At 39.0% G+C, this 20529-nt stretch overlaps 1 protein-coding gene across 3 annotated transcripts in view; it reads right to left on the bottom strand.

Moving 5' to 3' along the window:
• Dmxl1 (Dmx like 1) overlaps window positions 1–20529 on the bottom strand; it is a 153014-nt gene that overhangs the window by 125698 nt on the left and 6787 nt on the right. For 2 of the 3 annotated variants that reach the window (XM_045134454.1, XM_045134452.1), the window contains exons 2-4: window positions 9247–9372; window positions 5560–5631; window positions 2015–2093 (exon numbers count right to left, since the gene is read on the bottom strand). In XM_045134454.1, coding sequence (XP_044990389.1) covers window positions 2015–2093; window positions 5560–5631; window positions 9247–9372 — 277 coding nt within the window. The remainder of the gene's footprint in view (window positions 1–2014; window positions 2094–5559; window positions 5632–9246; window positions 9373–20529) is intronic. The other variant, XM_045134455.1, reaches the window with a different exon arrangement.

The raw sequence follows: 20529 nt of genomic DNA on the forward strand, positions 1-20529 counted from the left end.
CAAAAACAAAATTTCCAAAGGGTCTGACTGACATTTCTGTTCTAATCAACATCTTAGGGTATTTTATTCATATGTTATAAAAACTAAAACTGCTTCCTCTACTTAAACTCATGATTTCTATGTCTATGATCCAAAGATAACTTCTGTTCTAGATTCAAAGTTTTACATACTGTTATGATATCAAATATCTCAAATTGAGCATGCGCAAACAATACCAATGTTCCATTACTGCTAAGTCCTGTATATAACATTCCTTTTGTTGTGGTATGGTTATCCTCAAAATAATCTCTAATCCAAATGTCAAGTAATTCTCTATGGGCTATTTTAGTTCATATTCATGTATTCCTTTTATTATTCATTAATTTAATATTTAGTACCCAGTATGGTAAAGATACCAAAATCAATTACTTCTCAATCAGACTACTGTTAATGTATCCTCCCCAAAGATCAAGCTGTCTCACGTCATACCCACTCACCATGACCCTTCTAACAATCACTGCTAGCAGACCAATACTGCTAACATACTGACCTTTTTCAAAAATTATAGTTTTTAAAGGTGATGGTACAGCTCAGTGGTACTGTATGTGCATGCATGAGGCCCAGGATGCAGTCCACAACACCACACAAAAGCAAATAGCATTAAAAACTCTAAATAGTTTTAAAACTATTAAGAGGCTGGGAAGACGACTTTGGATAAAACACTCACTACTCAAGTCCAACTATGCAAGTTAAATTCCCAAACTCCAAATAAAAAGCTAGAAGCCATGGTGGTCTGTTGTAATCCCACTATGCTGATAAGAGAGACTGGAAGTAGAGGCAAGAGATTTGTCAGAAAGCTCACACCAAGTATAGCACTCGAGCCGGGCGTGGTGGCGCACGCCTTTAATCCCAGCACTTGGGAGGCAGAGGTAGGAGGATCGCTGTGAGTTCGAGGCCACCCTGAGACTACATAGTGAATTCCAGGTCAGCCTGGGTAGAGTGAGACCCTACCTCAAAAAATCAAAAAAAAAAAAAAAATTGTTTCCAAGTATAGCACTCAACAACAGAAAGAAAAGGGGATTGGGGTGAAAATGGTCTAAAACTAGGTGGAAGGCAAGGACCAAACACTTGGCCCCGACACACAAACACACATGCATACAAGACATATCACACACAAAATAGTTTTTAAACTATTAAAAAAAAATTGAAGCCAGGTGTGGTGGCACATGCTTTTAATTCCAGCTTGCTGTGAGTTTGAGGCCAGCCTGGGATAGAATGGGTGCCAGGTCAGCCTGGGCTAGACTGAGACCCTGCCTCAAGAAAAACCAAAAAAGTTAAGGCTCTGAGTATAGCACAAATAGTGTGTCCTTACCATCACAAAGTTAGGGGTTCAATCCACAGTGCACACACATACACACAATCTCCCTTATCACGGCCTGAAAATTCTTCTACAATGTGCTCTAGTTTTATTGTTCACCACTATTCACTGGGACTTATTTCAGCAAAAACTAAGTACTAACACTTATTAGAATATATCTTGTGATTTTCTTTACTGGAATTTTGCTCACTGTGGTAGAATTTGTAAAAATGGCACCCAAAACTCAAGTGTCCCTGTGTCAATGGCACCTGCAATGCAATGTTCCCACACATTCATGGTAAGCAGAATCCCTTTCTTCTACCTCTTCAGTATCTGGACTCATTCATTGTTTTGGTCACATAATGAGGCAAGAATAACACTCTAGAACTTCCAACTCCAGGCCTTCACTATCAAAACCACTGACTGGGGAGACTGCTCAAAGGTTATATGTGCTTGCTTGCAAAGCCTGCTAGCCCAGGTTCAATTCCCCATTACCCACCTAAGGCCAGATGAATGAAGTGGAGCATGTATCTCAAATTCATTTGCACTGGCAAGAGGTCCTGGCATGCTGATTCTCATTCATACCCTCCCCCCTTTACAAATAAATACATGACAATAATAAAAACAATAGCATAAGAAAGTAATATTTTGTTTCAGCTAATCCTGCTGATTTCTTACCTGTGGGATCCCAAGTTATATTGTGTGCTATTGATTCCAGAAAAAACTGGCCACTTTTTTGCCACTGACTATAAATTTCCTAAAATAAAAAAAAAATCATTTAGTTACTTCAGATTAGCATCTTTTCTGTCCAAAGTATATGTTCATATTTGTTATTCTTATAATAATTCACTCAGGTGTTTTTATGAACAAGATGTTGAATAAAGAAAAGCAGGAAGTATATGGTAAAGGGTATTACTCAAAGAATTGGAGATCTGAATGTATATTATTAGTATAAGAAGCTAATAACATATATACCACCTTAACTAGTATTCTCAGCCTTAATTGAATAATTACTTACATTTTTATTTTTATTCTAATAGAGTCTAAACTTTAACTTAACATTTTTGTCTATAACTCAGCTTATTTAAGTTTCTTATGTCTCATCTCCATCTGAAATCATAATAGTTTGTGAGGAAATTCACAATATGATGAAACACTTCCTTAAACAATATATAAGTAACGCTTTTCTAGTTCTTAAAGCAGTGTTTTTCAAACAACTTTTCCTTTGCCTACAAATCAGTAAGAAATACAGTCATCTTATGACCCCAAATATATTACACATATATATAGACACTCATGAAACCCAGGACGAGCCTTACTACACATGATGCTGACATTTCCTGTATTTCGCTTTCTTTTAGATTAAAGTTGTCTATTAGATTGATTTCCTTACTCAATAACAGAGATCCATAAACATTCCCATTGTAGTCATCCTCAAGCTTGGGCACACTAACAACAAAAATAGCCTAAGATATGCATTAAAAGTAAACAGGAGTGGGGCATGGTGGCACACACCTTTTCCTCAATCCCAGCACTAAGGAGGCAGATGGAGGATCACCATGAGTTTGAGGCCACCCTGAGACTACATCATGAGTTCCAGGTCAGCCTGGATTAGAGCAAGACTCTACTTTGAAAAACCAAAAAGAAAAAAAGAAAGTCAACTGGGTCTTCTGGTCAAGATGGCATACTCAGAACCACACTAGAGCTCCAGGAATAAAATCAGTGTTCCCAAGGACCCAGTTTTGCCTAAACTGAGGTCTCTGCGAAAGAGCTCTTATGGGTGACAGTGTGCAGCTGTGCCCCCATTTCTGCTGCCACTGAAATCTTCTTGGGGCTCACTGGGGGTCCATCTGAAGCATTGTTGGTGAGTTTCCCCAATTACCACTTAGCTGCTCTGCTCTTACCCTTGACTTGCATGTTACTTTGGTTTCTTTTGTTTGTGTCTTCTGTGGTAAGAGACTCATAAAGTATTTAATGAATGACAATGGCAGCAAAAATGGAAATTCCATGGAGTCATCCATGTACTATTCCTGGGATGAATGGAACACTACACAGCTTCCCCAAGAGAACATGCCATAACAGCTGACCCATCAAGGTCCTGAGCTCCCTCTCGCTTTCTGGAGAGCCATCCTGATAATACTGTTGAGATGACCGAATCTGGGGTGACACCTAGAGGAGCGAACCTCATTAAGCAGCACATCCTGTGTCAAAAGCACATTAAAGGGCTACAGAGATGGCTCAGAAGTTAAGGAGCTTGCCTGCAAAGCCTAACACCTGTATTTGATTCCCAATATCCACATAAAGCCAGATGCACAGAGTGAAGCATGCCTCTGGAGTGTGTGTGCAATGGCCTAAAGCCTCAGCATGTTCATTCTCATCTTCTCTCTCCCTCTGGCTCCACCCCGCCCCCACCATGGAAATAAATAATTTTTTTAATATTTTATTTTTACTTATTTATTTGACAAAGAAAGAGGGAGAGAGAATGGGTGTGCTAGGGCCTCCAGCCACTGCAAATGAACTCCAGATGCATTCACCCCCTTGTGCATCTGGCTAACGTGGGTCCTGGGGAATCAAACTTGGGTCCTCTGGCTATACAGGAAAATGCCTTAACCACTAAGCCATCCCTCCAGCCCTGAATAAATAATTTTTAAAAACACATTAAAAAAAAAAAGTCAGGCAGGACATGGTGGCACACACCTTTAATCCCAGCACTTAGGAGGCAGAGGTAGGGGATTGCTGTGAGTTTGAGGCCAGCCTGAGACGACATGTCAGCCTGGGCTAGAGTGAGACCCTACCCCGAAAAACCAAAAGAGAGAGAAAGAATATTTCAGAAGATTTAGAGAAAAGGAGTACCACTGTCTATTTGAGAGTTATGCAAAGAACCTTACAAACTGCCTTCTTAAGATCATACAGGTAAGCTGGGAGTGGTGACGCACGCCTTTAATCCTACTACTCAGGAGGCAGAGGTAGGAGGATCGCCATGAGTTCAAGGCCACCCTGAGATTACACCGTGAATTCCAGGTCAGCCTGGGCTAGAGCAAAACCCTACCTTGAAAAACCAAAAAATAAAATAAAATAAATAAAATAAAACAAAACAAAACAAAACAAAATAAAATAAAATAAAATAAAATAAAATAAAATAAAACAAAATAAAATAAAGATCATACAGGTAAAGAAGAGTAGAAATGAAAACCAGTCCCATGACTCCTAGCACTGGTCTTTAACTACACTGTGCTGACTCTCATTCACATGGCTTATGAATCACTAGTTTGAACTATCTCCACTAGAGAAAGGGAAAAGAATGTGGTTGGTCTGTTATATTCAAGAGCATTAAAGCCCTTATGAAATCAAGCACATAATCCCAGTATTTACAAACCACTGGTTAACAAGCATTCTTGCCTCTGATATATGTTCCTTAAAAAGAAAAACATTTATTCATCTGACACTGACTATACTACATGATATAATAAAAGTAAGAAACTAAGTCTCTGAAAGTATGTTAGGAATGACAGTAAATCAGCCAGGTGTGGTAGCACACACCTTTAATCCCAGCATTCAGGAGGCAGAGGTAGGAGAATAGTCCTAAGTTTGAGGCTACCCTGAGACTACACAAAGAATTCCAGGTCAGTCTGGGCTAGAGCAAGACCCTACCTCAAAAAACAGAAAATATATAAAAAATGAATAGACAGTAAATCATGTAACTTTAAAAATTATAAACATAAGAAAAGGAAGGAAACTATACAAAGGGAGATCTCTAGAACAAAAATAAAATACACTTTACTGTACAATGGTATTTGATACCAGCACTAAAGTACTGTCAAAATTTTAAGTTATTGACTCTTTAAATTTGTTATAAAATAAAAATATCATATGATGGAGAATGGAATTTCAAATGGGAAAGTATGGGGGTGGGAGGGAGGGAATTACCATGGGATATATTTTATAATCATGGAAAATGTTAATAAAAATTTTTAAAAAATAAAAAAAAATAAAAAATAAAAATATCATGGTGGGGGCTAGGGGAAGCACATTAAGACTATTGGTTGGTATAATTTAGTGGTAATTCAATTCCAATGAAAGATTTAAATATATTTTAGTATAGAAATTGGATTTAACATGTCCATTCAATTACAGACTATAACATACTATTTACTTGATGATCAATGGTTTTATACACTTTTAACACTAAAGACATTTCAATTTCTAAAACAAAAATTACTTACCAAATTTTTCTTTTGCTTCGGTAGACTAATTGGTTCAAAAACAAAAATAACATTTCCATAAGATGCTGCAATCTGTTAAAAAAAAAAAAAAAAACTTATAGATCTGTTAACATTCTTACGGATCAAAATAGCATGTTAAATATATATAATCTTAACTATATAAACACAATTTCACTCACCAATCTTTGAGAATGTGGAATAGAATCTTACTACTGCTTCCTTCTTTTATAACTGTAAATAACTCTCTCTAAACTTATGAGATCTCTCTCTATCTGCATTTACAATACATGTAGTAACATCTAACAACCCTGGATCTAGGAACTAAAAAAATCATTTACAAACCACTTAGCATACAATAAACATAATATGTATCATAAGCATCAATTATTTTCTTCAAACATGTCAATAAAATCTGTCACATATGAAATATGATAAGGTTTTTAAACAGGTTTTAAAGTTATCTATATTAGAAGGTCACAATTCTGTCAATGTATACTTAACTTTTCGAAAATTAAACTTAAGACCTATTCCTTTATCATTTCTCTAAGTATAATTTTTAACATTTATTTATTTTTAAATTTACTTTTTTATTTTGGAGGTATTGAGAAAGTACTTAAATCCAGGACTTTGTGCATGTTCTCTATGAATAAATTATACCCCTGATCCCATCAATGGGTCTTTAAATCAATGAAACACCCTTTCATAGCCATTTTATGAAGTACCTACTATAGGATCTGAAATGAATCCCACATAAACAATATCAAAATACCAGAAATCAGACATGGTGGCAAGTTCCTAAAATCCTAGTACTTGGGAAGTTGAGGCAGGAGGACCATACAATTCCAGATCAACCCAAACAACAAAAGTTAGACAGCCTCAAAAAACAAACAACAAGGGCTGGAGAGATGGCTTAGCGGTTAAGTGCTTGCCCGTGAAGCCTAAGGACCCCGGTTCGAGGCTCGATTCCCCAGGACCCATGTCAGCCAGATGAGTGGCCGGAGGCCCTGGCACGCCCATTCTCTCTCTTTATCTGCCTTTCTCTCTGTCCCTCTCAAATAAATAAATAAAAATAAACAAAAAAAATTTAATAATAAAAAGCAAACAACAAAAAACAACTACTCAAAAATTAAAACTGTAGAAGGTAAAAGAGGTAGAGATAGAAAAAAGAACATGTGATTTAACAAAGGGGAGCTAAGAAATGAAGGGTATTACATGTGGAAAAAAATTTTGTTCAACAGTATTTTAAGTGGTCGAAGTTCACAGAATGTGCAAATCACATGCACTGAGTTAAGCTGGGAGAGTGTTTGATCTGGGCTCTTAAGTGTGAGCTGTTCAAAAAGCAATGGAGTGTTTGTTCTTAGTAAGTAGGCATATTATGAGTACAAGTATAAAGTTCAAACATGTTTAGAAGTGACTGATCACCAGCCTGACCTAAAGAAAGTATTCCTCACAGAAACAATAAAAAAAAAAGTACACAAAGCTAAAAAGGAAGCCTTAGCCAGGCATGGTGGCACACACCTTTAATCCCAGTACTTGGGAGGCAGAGATAGAAGGAATGCTGAGAGTTCAAGGCCAGCCTGAGACTACAGAGTGAATTCCAGGTCGGCCTGGGCTAGAGTAAGATCCTACCTTGAAAAACCAAATTACAAATAAATAAATGCATTCATTGAAAATTATTATATTTCCAATGTTAACTAGCCCCATGAGTTTAGACGACATATTTTAATACAGTAACAGAAGACTACAGAACTCAAACAAACATAAAAAGAATGAATCCATAGAAGAAATGAATTTGCATAGTTCAGTCCAGTGTAGCTACAAATATAAATGGGCCTAATCATCTGTGCTATTTAATGCTATTCTAAACTATATATGCTGCCTACTGATATTAGTATGACTCCTATTAGGAACTACATGGGACTGTGGTTTGTTTTTTTAACATTTTGTTTATTTGTAAAGAGAGAGAGAGTAAGAGAAAAAGGAAGTAGGTGCCCCAGGGCCTCCTGCCACTGCCCACACACTACAAACATGCACCCACCTTGTGCATCTGGTTTTATGTGGGTACTGGTGAAATGAACCCAGGTGTGGTCGTTTAAACAGATGGCCCCCAATATATTCAGTATTTTATTAGTTTGTAGTCTGCATTTGCAGTCACCTGGCTGGAGGTGGTGTCACTGGGTGGATCTGGGTCAAGCACTAAGGTGTGGTTTGAAATTCCAATCTAAAGATATGCAAAGTGTGCCTAGCTAGAGTTCCTGAAGTGTGTAGTGCTATGTGGCTTTTGGCTTTTAGGCTTGTGCTTCTCTGTGTTTGGTCCTGTGAAGACAGGCCAGCTTCTTCTGTCATTAGGGAACTTCCCCTGGATCTGTAAACTTCAATAAATCTGTTCCTCCAAACTGTGCCTGGTCTGGAAGTTCATCTCAGCGAACCTGAAGCTGCCTGCTACACCAGGATATCAAGCTTTGCAAGCATGCGCCTTTAATCACTGGGCAATCTCCCCAGCCCAGGATTGTATTTAAACTAACCTACAAAAACTATGCTGCTTCTCTTGTTTTAGTTGTTGTTATTTTATTTTCAAGGTTTCCACTTTTACTTTCTTTCTTTCTTTTTTTTTTCCTCCGTTTTTTCAAGGTAGGGCTGACCTGGAATTCACTATGTAGTCTCAGGGTAGCCTTGAACTCACCATGATCCTCCTACCTCTGCCCTCCTGAGTGCTGGGATTAAAGGTGCGCCACCACACCCAGCCACTCTTACTTTTTTAAGCAAGTTAAAGTCTCAACATTTTTCTGATAGACTTGAAATTTACAAAACACTAATTTTGGGAGTTTAATATCCCTTCAATACAAAGTTAATTCAGAAGTTACTAGAAGATAACCACATTCTTACAAAGAATGGTTACCAAACAATTTGCCTTCAGAAAACAATTTATAAACAGATTAAAGACATTGTTATTTCTTTCATTTTTAAGTAAGCAAGCATTCCCTTGGGGAAGTTTTGTTTTGTTGTTTTTGTTTTGCAATGCCAAGAAAGTAAACTTTAGGCCAGCTATACAGATAATATAGATTCTGTTTCTATCTCAATTAATAGAGTAGATTATGTTACATCTTAAAATTATATTAGAACAGAATTCTTAAACTGGTTGTGGTGGCTCACACCTGCAATGCCAGGATTCAAAAGACATTCAACAAGCATGAGGAGGACTGCTATAAATTTAAGGTCAGCTTAAGCTATACGGTAAGGTATAGGCTAGCTTGGGCTGCAGCACAGTATCTTGTCTCAAAAACCAAAACCAGGGCTGAAGACATGGCCTAGCTGTTAAGGCCATTGCCTATGAAGCCTAAGGACCCCGGTTCATTTCACCAGGACCCACCTAAGCCAGATGTGTTGGTGGTGCATGAGTCTCGAGCTCATGTGCAGTGGCTGGAGGCCCTGGCATGCCCATTCTCTCTCTCTCTTTTTATCTGCCTCTTTCTCTCTCTTAAATAAAGAAAAACAAAAGGAATTTAAAGAAAATCCCCCAGACTTTCTGGCAGTCTCCACAATACATTGTAGGGCACCAAAGAAATTTGTAGCTGCCTCACACTTGAAATAAAGGAGTCTTTAAGTGAATAGGATATACATACTTTAGAAGTTTTTCTGACAAAAAAAATTCAAAACAAATTCACACATTAACGCAAGATTACAAACCTTGCCTTGTTGCATTGAACAGTCTACACATCCCACTTGAATATTCCCATGCTTAGCTCCTGGGATTATCTGTAATCTTTCGAAATCACTTCCCAGTATTACAATGTCACATCCAGATGCATAAGCCTAAATAAAGTAAAACAAAACAAAAATGATAAAAGTATCAAAAAACATATTATGTAGAACACTGCCATTAAATATTTTAACAAGATCAATTTTTAAAACAGTTTTATTTATTTGCAAGGTGAGGAGACAGCAAGAAGAAAAACAGGCAGATAATGGGCATGCCAGGGCCTCCAGCTGCTGCAAATGAATTTCAGATGCATGCCCCACTTTGTGCATCTGACTCTACATGGATACTGGGGAACGAACCCGGGCCATTAGGCTTTGTAGCAAGCACCTTAACCATTGAGCTATCTGTGCAGCCCTACAAGATCAATTTTAAATATCTTCAAGAAAGTGTTTCATTGAAACTGTTTTCCTTTCTTTCCATATACAGTTCACCAGAAATGGTCTATCCACTGTATCTGCAAATCAACTCTGAGCCCTTTTTTCATCTTCCCTGAAAGCTGTCATCCCTACTTATGTCAAGATCACCTGTCCCCTGCACTAACTGTTAGCAGTCTGACTGCCACCACGCCTCTCTAATTTGCTTTCAAGCAAAGGGCTACAGTCAGCCTCTCCAAGCAGCTGATGGGAGGAAAGGGTTTATTTGGCTTAGTTTCCAGGGAGGTTTCATTATGATGGGAAAAACATGGCACAAGCAGAAAGCTGTCACAAACTGGATGAAAGTAGTCTCTATACTGAACTTGGAGCTGGGCTAATAAACCTCAAGGTCTACTCTAGTGACACACCTCTAGCAAAGCTCCATCTCCCAATCTGCCACCAGCTGGGTATCAAATGAGAGGCTTAATCACAAGCACATGAGGTCATAAGGGATACATTACATTCATACTGCCATTCAGAGTGACTTCTAAAAAAAGTTTATTATGGGGCTGGAGAGAGGCTTAGCAGTTAAAGGCCTTGCCTGTGAAAGCAAAGGAGCAGGTTCAATTCCCCCAGGACCCACATAAAGAAATTAGAAAGGTCACAGTAAACAATGCTTTGGAAAAAGAAGAATAAGGCAAACCAAAAAACAGTAGACAGAAAGAAATGATATAGATTAGGGCAGAAATCAATGAAATAAAAACAAACAAACAAAAAATCCAAAGAATCAATTAAACAGAGAGTTGGTTCTTTGAAAAGATAAACAAGATTGATAAACCTTTAACAAATCTGACTAAAAGAAAGAGACAAGAGACACAAATTGATAAAATCAGAGATGAAAAAAGGCACCATCACAAAAGATACCACAGAAATTTAAAAAATAACAGGGACATATTATAAGAATATATACTCCAGCCGCAACTGCGTGCGGGCAGTCTGCAGGCCGAGCGCGATACCCACTTGGCCTGGAGAACACTAGGCGAACGAACGGCGTGGACTCAAATGTCTGTCGTAAGCCCCATCAAGATCAGAGGCCCTGAGCCGGCCCTAACTTGAGGCGGAGGCAGGTGGTCGCCACACAGCCCTGGCACGGAAGTGTGAAAACGAAGCAAAGATGTCCTCCTGGACTGACCAAAGCATCTGCTGCATCCACACACACACCTCATGCTGCTGCCATGCCCAAAAGAAAGGCTGAAGGGATGCTGAAGGAGATAAAGCCAAGGTGAAGGAGGAACCACAGAGAAGATTGTCTGCTAAGCTCTTCCACAGCCTGAGTTCAAGCCTAAAGACTTGGTCCCTGCAACAAGGGAGAGAAGGTACCCAAGGGAAAAAGAGAAAAGCTAATGCTGGCAAGTTTGGGAAAGCCCTGAGATGAGGAAACAGCGGGCACAGAAAGCTGAAGGTGCTCAACATGCCCAGTGAAGTGTGTGCATCTTTGATAAGTGTGGGCTTCTGGTGATTATACAATTTGAAATAATTATTTTTATCCAGTTTTACTAAAATGCAGAATTTTTTGACTTAAAAAAAAAAAACTGTTAGCACACAGATCATTTCTTTGTTTTAGAAGGGAGGAGCAAGTGTCACTAACAGGTCTCCCAAGCTGGAGTGATGGAAAACACCTTTCCCTGCTAGTTTTGAAAGATTCCTCTTGGCTTCTGGGAGGAGGGATTCCCTGATGTTGACACAGCAGCCAACCTTGGCACAAATACCTTGTGGCACGAGAAAACTCAAAATTAACTTTTTATTAATTAGTTTTGTATTCAGCAAATACAGTCAGTTTGGTACCATTATTAGGCTCATCTGTGACCTACCCCCTCCACTTGGCCCCCCCCCCTCCTTGTTGAGGTATATGGGTCATGCATTGTGGAGTTAGCCCACAGTTATGGGCAAGATAAAATGTCTCTGCATATCATGACCCAATATGTGGCTCTGACATTCTTTCCAACCCCCTCTTCTGCAAAACTTCCCTGAGCCATGTTGGATCAAAATTAATTTTTATGGGCTGGAGAGATGGCTTAGTGATTAAGGCATTTGCCTACAAAGCCAAAGGATCTCAGTTCAATTCCCCAGGACCCACATAAGCCAGATGCACAGGGGGCACATGTGTCTGGAGTTCATTTGCAGTGGCTGGAGGCCTTGGAACTCCCATTCTTTCTCTCCCTCTCTTTCTCAAATAAATAAATAAAATTTTTTTAAAAAATTAATTTTTATGTTCACCATCAGCATAGACTTAACTCCCTTAAATCAGAGACCTGTGGGACCTGACCCCTTAAAATTGGTTTTGCCAGTAGGTATGTCAGATGATCTGGACTTTCAGTGACATTATTGAGATGGTGTTCCCTGAAAGAGCTGTGGTATCTTTTTCTAAAAGATTGTGGATTTCTCAAATTAATAATTTTTCCATTTTCATTTCCTAAAAGCCATTGGCCTGTAAAAAGTTGTTAAACAATATGCTCACTGTGCAATGTCAACCCTCACCCTAAGCTTCCCTGTTCAGAGCATTACATGAAGACTTCACTGGCTTTCTGATTTTGGTAGGCCATGCAAGAAGGGAGTTTAGAAGTTCTTGTCTATTGTTAATGAGTGTCTGCCCATGTCCTGCCTGAAATACCATGATTGTTTATGAAAAGTACCTTTAATAAAGCTGGATACAGTTTGGCTTGGAAAAAAAAATAAGAATATATACTCCACTAAATTAGAAAATCTGAAAGAAATGGATGATTTCCTTGATTTATAAGACCTACCTAAATTAAATTAAGGTGAGATTAACCACTTAAATCGACCTATAACAAGTATGGAGATCTCCCAACTGCTGGGCGTGGTGGCGCATGCCTTTAATCCCAGAACTGGGGAGGCAGAGGTAGGAGGATCACCGTGAGTTCAAGGCCACCCTGAGACTCCATAGTGAATTCCAGGTCAGCCTGGGCTAGAGTGTGACCCTACCTCGAAAAACAAAAACAAAAACAAAACAAAATCTCCCAACTAAGAAAAAATCAGCAGCACTTGGGAGGCAGAGGTAGGAGGATTGCCATGAGTTCAAGGCCACCCTGAGACTACAGAGTTAATTCCAGGTCAGCCTGGACCAGAGTGAGACCCTACCTCAAAAAAAACCAAAATCAGGCCCAGATGGATTCACTGGTGAATTTTGCCAGTCCTTCAGGGAAGAACTAACACTACTGCTTCTTAAGCTTTTACATAAAATAGAAAAAGAAGGAATCCTATTAAACTCATTTTACCAGACCAGGCAACCTACAGAATGGGAGAAAATCCTTGCCAGCCATACATCTGATAGAGGATTAATATCTAGGATATACAAAGAACTCCAAAAATTAAATAACAAGAAATCAAACACAATTTAAAAATGGGCTATGGTATAATGATTGAGATGGGGAGGTAATATGATAGAGAATGGAATTTCAAAGGGGAAAGTGTGGGGGGGAGGGAATTACCATGGGATTTTTTTTATAATCATGGAAAATGCTAATAAAAATTTAAAAAAATAAAAAAAGATTTTAAAAAATGGGCTATGGAACTAAATAGAGAATTCTCAAAAGAAGAAACACAGACGGCATATAACATCTAAAAAAACAATGTTCTACATCCCTAGTCATCAGGGAAATGCAGATTAAAACTACATTGAGATTCCATCTCACACCTGTCAGATTGGCTACCATCATGAAAATAAATGCTGGCAAGGATGTGGAAAAAGAAGAACCCTTCCACACTGCTGGTGGGAATGCAATCTGGTCCAGCCATTGTGGAAATCAGTTTGGAGATTCCTGAAACAGCTGAAAATAGATCTACCATACGACCCATGCATATGCACAAGGAGCACGAATCTGCACACACATGAGTATACACCACATAAAAGTGCATACACCACACATATACCATGTCACATACAGTGCACATTCAAAAACTAGATATAGGGGCCAGTGTGGTGGCACATGCTTTTAAAACCAGCCCTTGGAGGCAGAGGTAGAAGGATCACCATGAGTTAAAAGGCCACTCTGAGACTAGTGAATTCCAGGTCAACCTACCTCAAAAAACCAAAACAAAACAAAACAAAAAACTAGGTATAGAAATCAAACACTGAATGATGATTCATATAAATTATTTTTAAAACTTCAGTCCTAAAAACAAAATTCAGTACACAGGGCTGGAGAGATAGTTTAGTAGTTAAGACGCTTGCCTATTAAGCCTAAGAACCCAGGTTCAATTCCCCAGAACCCATATAAGCCAGAATCACAAAGCAGCACATGCGTCTGAAGTTCGCTTGTGGTGGCTAGTGGCCCTGGCATGCCCACTCTCTCCCTCTCTCATATAAATAAATGAAAATTTTAAAAAATCAGTACACAGTTTTATCATTTATTAACAAGGAAAGCAAACTTGCATACTAATGAGATGGACATGCTTGTTATCACATAAAAATCAAACATTGAATGAAAATTCAATATTGGTGGACATCTAACAATTTTCAGTCTATAGGTATGTTGCTTTAAAAAAAATCAATTCTAACAACTCTACTTTGCATAAATACATAGCAAAAAATAAATGGCGAAGTATATTTAAAGGCATTTCAGAAATAGTTTGAAATTCTGCCCTAACTCCAAACCAAAATGCATGTAACAATTTTTCATAAAACTCAAGTTAGTAACTCAAACAGCAACTTTTAAAATCAAACCTTCTAATACAGCATAATCCAAAGGCACACTAATTTGTTACTTACGTGCTGAGAAATGACAGTAGGAAAATAGTCTTTGTTTTACTTAGCTAAATCATACTGTTTTTACAATAGTGAAGGCTTTGTATGTACAGTAGGCGCACTATAACCATAACACTCAATAGTCTCCCATCTGAGCCAAGATGTTTCAGGTAGCATTCTTTGGCATCAAACAGCATGATGTCATGTGCAATACAGAGTAAATATAACGTGTTCAGAACCAAGGCTGAAGTGAAGTCATGTGTCAGAACATAGCCACTGGCAGAAAAACTTCAGATTCATTATGCATTTGACTTTGAATTAATTTGGGGTCATTGTATTTTCAGAAACCTTCTATTGCCAAATTTTCCTCAACCCCACATTCAGTTATATATATCCCATAAGGGGACACAATCCACAACAGAAGAAGCTGGGGTTCCAGGTAACTTCTTCTTACTATCCTGTTCCAATTATAAGACCATTTCATCATATCACGTTTTTAATAGAATGCATCATGATTTATAAATTGCTTGTTTATTTTCTTCCTTCCTTCCTTCCTTCCTTCCTTCCTCCCTCCCTCCCTCCCTCCCTCCCTCCCTCCCTCTTTCTCTCTCTTTCTCTCTCTCTCCCTCTCTCTCTCTCTCTCTCTCTCTCTCTCTTTCTTTCTTTCTTTCTTTCTCTAGCTCAGGCTGACCTGGAATTTCAGGGAAGCCTCAAACTCATGGCAATCCTCCTACCTCTGCCTTCCAAGTGCTGAGATTAAAGGTATGTGCCATCACATGCCCGGCTTTATTTTCTATTTTTATTGTTGCAAGTTAAATTCTAAGAAGGTAATTTTCAAATTTATCTTGTTCTCTGCTCTAGCCTTTAACACTAACAGAAAGACCTAGACTATAGCATTAAGTATTTAGAATCACAACAGCCATTATGTCCAAACAAAGGGTACAGGTTCAAATCTTAAGTATATTATAGCTTCTTTTTAAAATCTTTCAACAATTATTATAACTCTTGCAACTAAAATTCTTTTTTGATGATCTCATAGTGACTGACACTACCTATGTAAGACCTGCATAATAGGAAGAATAGTGATGACATCGAAACAGAAGAGACTAGTTGGAAAGAAGAGGGACTCAGTGGAGGGGGATTGAAGACAGGAAGAAGGGGAGTGATGGGAGAGGGTTATGACCGTGGTAAATTGTCCATATGCATGGAAGTTGTCAATGAAAAGTTAAAAATAAAAGTCCATAACTATTTCTTACTTTCTCATCATTTTGCGCGCACACACACACACACACACACACACACACACACACATACATATACACAGAAATGTTATACTTCATATGTCCTTAGCTCCTACCTGATACATAATATCATAAAAGGGACTCTAGATAAGATCAGGAAAGGGACTATGGAGAATACTCAAACATTACCAAGAAGAAAACCAAGGCCCAAATAAACTTAACTGGTGTCTTCATTCTTAGTAAACGTTATTTCTATGCCTTCACTAGTTAAACAGGATTGCATGGAATTAATCCTTAAAAGAATTAGGAATATGGGCTGGAGAGATGGCCTAGCACTTAAGCACTTGCCTGTGAAGCCTAAGGACCCCAGTTCGAGGCTCGATTCCCCAGGACCCACGTTAGCCAGATGCACAAGGGGGTGCATGCATCTGGAGTTCGTTTGCAGTGGCTGGAGGCCCTGGTGCACCCATTCTCTCCCGCTCACTCTCTCTCTTTCAAATAAATAAATAAATAAAAATTAACCAAAAAATTTAAAAAAAAAGAATTAGGAATAATGCAGTATTATTCCAATAGCACCACACAGTGGGAAAAACTGACTCAGCTAACAAACAAGTTCTACATTGGTCTGTTCCCCTACATAAAAATGCACAACAGAAAAAAAAAATTTTTTTAAATGCACAACAGGGTCATAAGTTTGTCACTGTATTAGCACGAATGAATTCCAAAAGTGAATTTAAAAACTCATTTGGGAGCTGGAGAGATGACAGCTTGGTGGGTGAGGGTGTCTAAGAACTGCAAGTCTCAATCTCTAGGTCCCATGTAAACTGTTGGGTATGGTTATGGTCTTGTGTACCTACAAACCCAGTCCCCTAAGGCAGCACAGACCCAAGAATCACTGGTGCCCCACAAGATCCAGAACTAATAAAGAGGCTGCAGCTCAAAACAAAGACCTGGCAGAAGAGCAATGGAACAACACATTCTGCTCTGGCCTCTGCAGGTGAGCACCCTCACATAGGGCACATCATAACACACCTTCCCCCGCCACACACACACATACACACAAAACATGTGGGGAAAGATGTCAAAGTAGAAGAGAGAATCGTTGGGAAGCAGTTCAATGACAAGATGGGAAGGGAGGACAGGAAGGTAATAGGAGGGGATTATGATCAAAATCCTTTATATATGTATAAAGCTTATGAATAAGACATTTTTAAAATTAAACTCTGTCTAATATCTAAAATTTTCTCTTTGGGATTGAATTTCAATAGGTTGTCACTTTTTAAAATACTGTGTTGCCGGGCGTGGTGGCGCACGCCTTTAATCCCAGCACTTGGGAGGCAGAGGTAGGAGGATCGCCGTGAGTTCAAGGCCACCCTGAGACTACAGAGTTAATTCCAGGTCAGCCTGGACCAGAGTGAGACTCTACCTCAAAAAAACAAAAAAAAACAAAAAAAAAAAAAAACTGTGTTAAATTTTACATGTTTATAGTTTAGGTTTGCTCCCTTAGCTTTTCAGCCTCCATGACTTCTTAACCTTCCTTGTCTTTTGTTATACTTGGAATTATTATTTACCTAGCATTAGATATTATACTTCAAATATTTTTATGAAACATGACTCAAATTTTACCACATCAGTCAAGTCTATATTGATATTAAAGAAGCTCATAAATTACTATGAAATATAAGTATTCCATTTGCAGAGTTAGGAAATGCACAAGGTGTCCTAGAGAAAGTCCTTTGGATGGGAAGGACACCAACTCAGCACAAGGACCTCCTTAACACTCAAAAGACTTACTCAGTTCTGAGTTGCCCTTGATCTTTGACTACTGCTGACATTTTATGTTTTTTCTTTTTTTAAATGTTTTTGCTTGTTTATTATTTATTTATTTGAGTGACAGACAGAAAAAGAGGAGGGGGGAGAATGGGCGCGCCAGGGCTTCCAGCCACTGCAAACGAACTCCAGATGCCTGCGCCCCCTTGTGCATCTGGCTAACGTGGGTCCTGGGAAATCACCCTTGAACCGGGCTCCTTAGGCTTCACAGGCAAGCGCTTAAATGCTAAGCCATCTCTCCAGCCCACATTTTATGTTTTTTCAAGGACACTAATAAATGGTGTAAAGTTTTCTGTCTCTCTCATCTTAAAAAAAAAAAAAAAATTAAATCAGCTGGGCATGGTGGCGCACACCTTTAATCTCAAGCACTCGGGAGGCAGAGGTAGGTGGATCACCATGAATTCAAGGCCACCCTGAGACTACATGGTGAATTCCAGGTCAGCCTGGACTACAGTGAAACCCTACCTCAAAACAAAACAAAAAAAAACAAAACAAAAAAACTATATGGTGGAGAAAAATGAAAGCAAAGAAAACAATCAACTGTATTCCACACTTCAAGTTGATATTATTTAGGGCTTATACTACAAATCAAATTAAGCTCTGACCACTTGAGAACTTCCGGTTGTGGGTGAGTTTTTCCCTCAGCTGGGCTTGGGCTGGCTCAGCCTAGGCCCAGACCCAGCCAGGAAAGGCCCCTGGCCCTTATTCTCCACATGAGCTCCTTTATCCTCTATACCCTTCCAGCTCCCCACATGGCAGGAGCTCCTTGAACTTTCTTTCCTCTTGCACATGAAGAACAGAAAATAGCTTTTATTGAACCAGGAAGACAGAAAGAATAGGTGCTGATATAAGTGGATTGTTTGGGCTTGTGATTGAAAATAAGGATTTTATTACCTGACAGATTCCAGATGGTAAGTTTACAAGAGTAAGAGACTTGTGCTGGGCTGTTTCGGAGGTGAGCCAGAGCAAAATGAGCAGACAGGCGGGAGGATTCCTAGGAAGCTCTGAGATTCCACATAAAGTTGGCAAATTTAGACTATCTGGGAATGCTCAAGAGCCAGGAACACAGGAACAAGACCACAGAACAGGTAAGTTTGTGGGATTTGGCCAGACTTGAACAAAGGAAAAGGTTCAAAAAAGTTGAAAAATATTGGTAACCCAGAGAAATTCATGCCAAATGATCTAAGTTATTATATTTAAATGTGTAGCAATAACCATGCTAAACAGTAACTAATAAAGACCAAGTTCAAATTCTGATTTCTACATAGCTACCTTCTTTCTATAACATGGTAGGAACTCCTTGATCAAAATACCTCACAAAATTGTGCTAAGAATAAAGGAGTCAATTACTATAAAACTCAAGGACTGAGAGAGTAGGTCAGTAGCATGTGAGACATTTCATTCTCCAGCATTATATACATACATGCATGTGCATGAGCCTACACAACTCAAATTCCAGGCCCCAAACAGATATTTTATTAAATCTCCAGTTTACATGTTCTCCAAAGTTTGTGAAAAGTGAAACAAAGTCATGTTTTAGTTTGGGGATTGTTTATGGTTCCTTCCTTTGTTTTGCATTTTGAAATCTATAAATTAAAAAAAAAGAAATCTACAAATTTACATGAAATCTATGCTAACAAAGGGATAGATCAATAAAGTTAATACAAACTGGGGCACATCCAAAATGTAACTTGAAGTCATTGTAGCAAGGCAGTTAGACTGGGCCGCTGAAAGGAAAGGCAGGAATGTCCTTAAGTCGACTCTTGCCACTTTGCTAGAGATCAGAGAAGCTGGCTTCTTATCTCTTACCTCACAAACAACCTGAGCCCCTCCTGGGAGGGAGAGTTCCCCTTTGCTAGAATTCAAACCTGATCCTGGCATTGTGGTTGGTTAAGCTTAGCTCAAAACTTGGCTTCACTGGCTGGCCTCTTGAGTCAGCTCCTAGCCCAGACCAATCAGCCCTCACTCTGGCTCACCTGAGAGGGAAGCACAGTAAAGTTCTAAGTAGATGCTTACCAGGTGGTCTCTCACTTGGCTGGCTCCTGAACTGCCGGATGGTTGTAAACCCTCCTTCAGTCTCAAGGCTGAACTGAGGGAGATCTCCCCACCCACCCCTATTCCCACATGGGCTCTCTAACCCCTCCTGCCCTTCCCATGGCAGGAGCTCTCTGTATTTTCTTCTCTTTCCATCTCTTAACCTAAAAGTCTCTCTAAACCTCACCCTTTTCTGGGCTATAGATTTTAATTCTTTAAATTTATAAGTCAAGAATACAGGGTACCTTAAATTTTTGGTGCACTGGCGTATTGGTGTATTAGCAAGGAACCCTATAATGTTTCAATATCTTCTTATAGACATTTCAAATAGGCTATTAAAATTAATTCAGTCTCTAGAATTCATCTTGCCTGATAAGCTAAAAAGCATGGAAATATAACAAAAATACAGAGAAAACAGCCTTAAATTTCAAATGGGCAGTGAGCCTGGTTTGATGATACATTACTAATTCCAGTACTGAAGAGGCTAAGAAGGGATAACAAGTTCAAGGCTGTGCTACAGAGTAAGGGCAAGGTTAATCTGGGCTACAGAGTGAGCTGGATGACAACCTAGGCTCTATAGTGAAACCGTATCTCAAAAAATGCCCAACAAACTGGGCGAGGTGGTGCACGCCTTTAATCGTGAGGCAGTGGAAGGAGGATCACTGTGAGTTCAAGGCCACACTGAGACTACAGAATGAATTCCAGGTCAGCCTGAGCTACAGTGAAACTCTACTTCGAACCCCCCCCCCAAAAAAAAAGCCCAACAAGGGGCTAGAAGATAACTCAAAAGTGAAAGATGCTTGCTTATAACACCTGCCAGCCTGGGCTCAATTCCCCAGCACCCATGTAAAGCTGAGTGCAAAAAAATTAAGAGTGGTACACCTATCTGGCATTAGTTTGCAGAGGCAACTGTACCTAGCACACATGCATACACAGATAGAGAGAGAAATAATTCTTTTTAAATACCAACAATAATGTAAAACTACT

Source organism: Jaculus jaculus, chromosome 14 (genome assembly GCF_020740685.1).
Source record: "Jaculus jaculus isolate mJacJac1 chromosome 14, mJacJac1.mat.Y.cur, whole genome shotgun sequence".
Classification (NCBI taxonomy): domain Eukaryota; kingdom Metazoa; phylum Chordata; class Mammalia; order Rodentia; family Dipodidae; genus Jaculus; species Jaculus jaculus.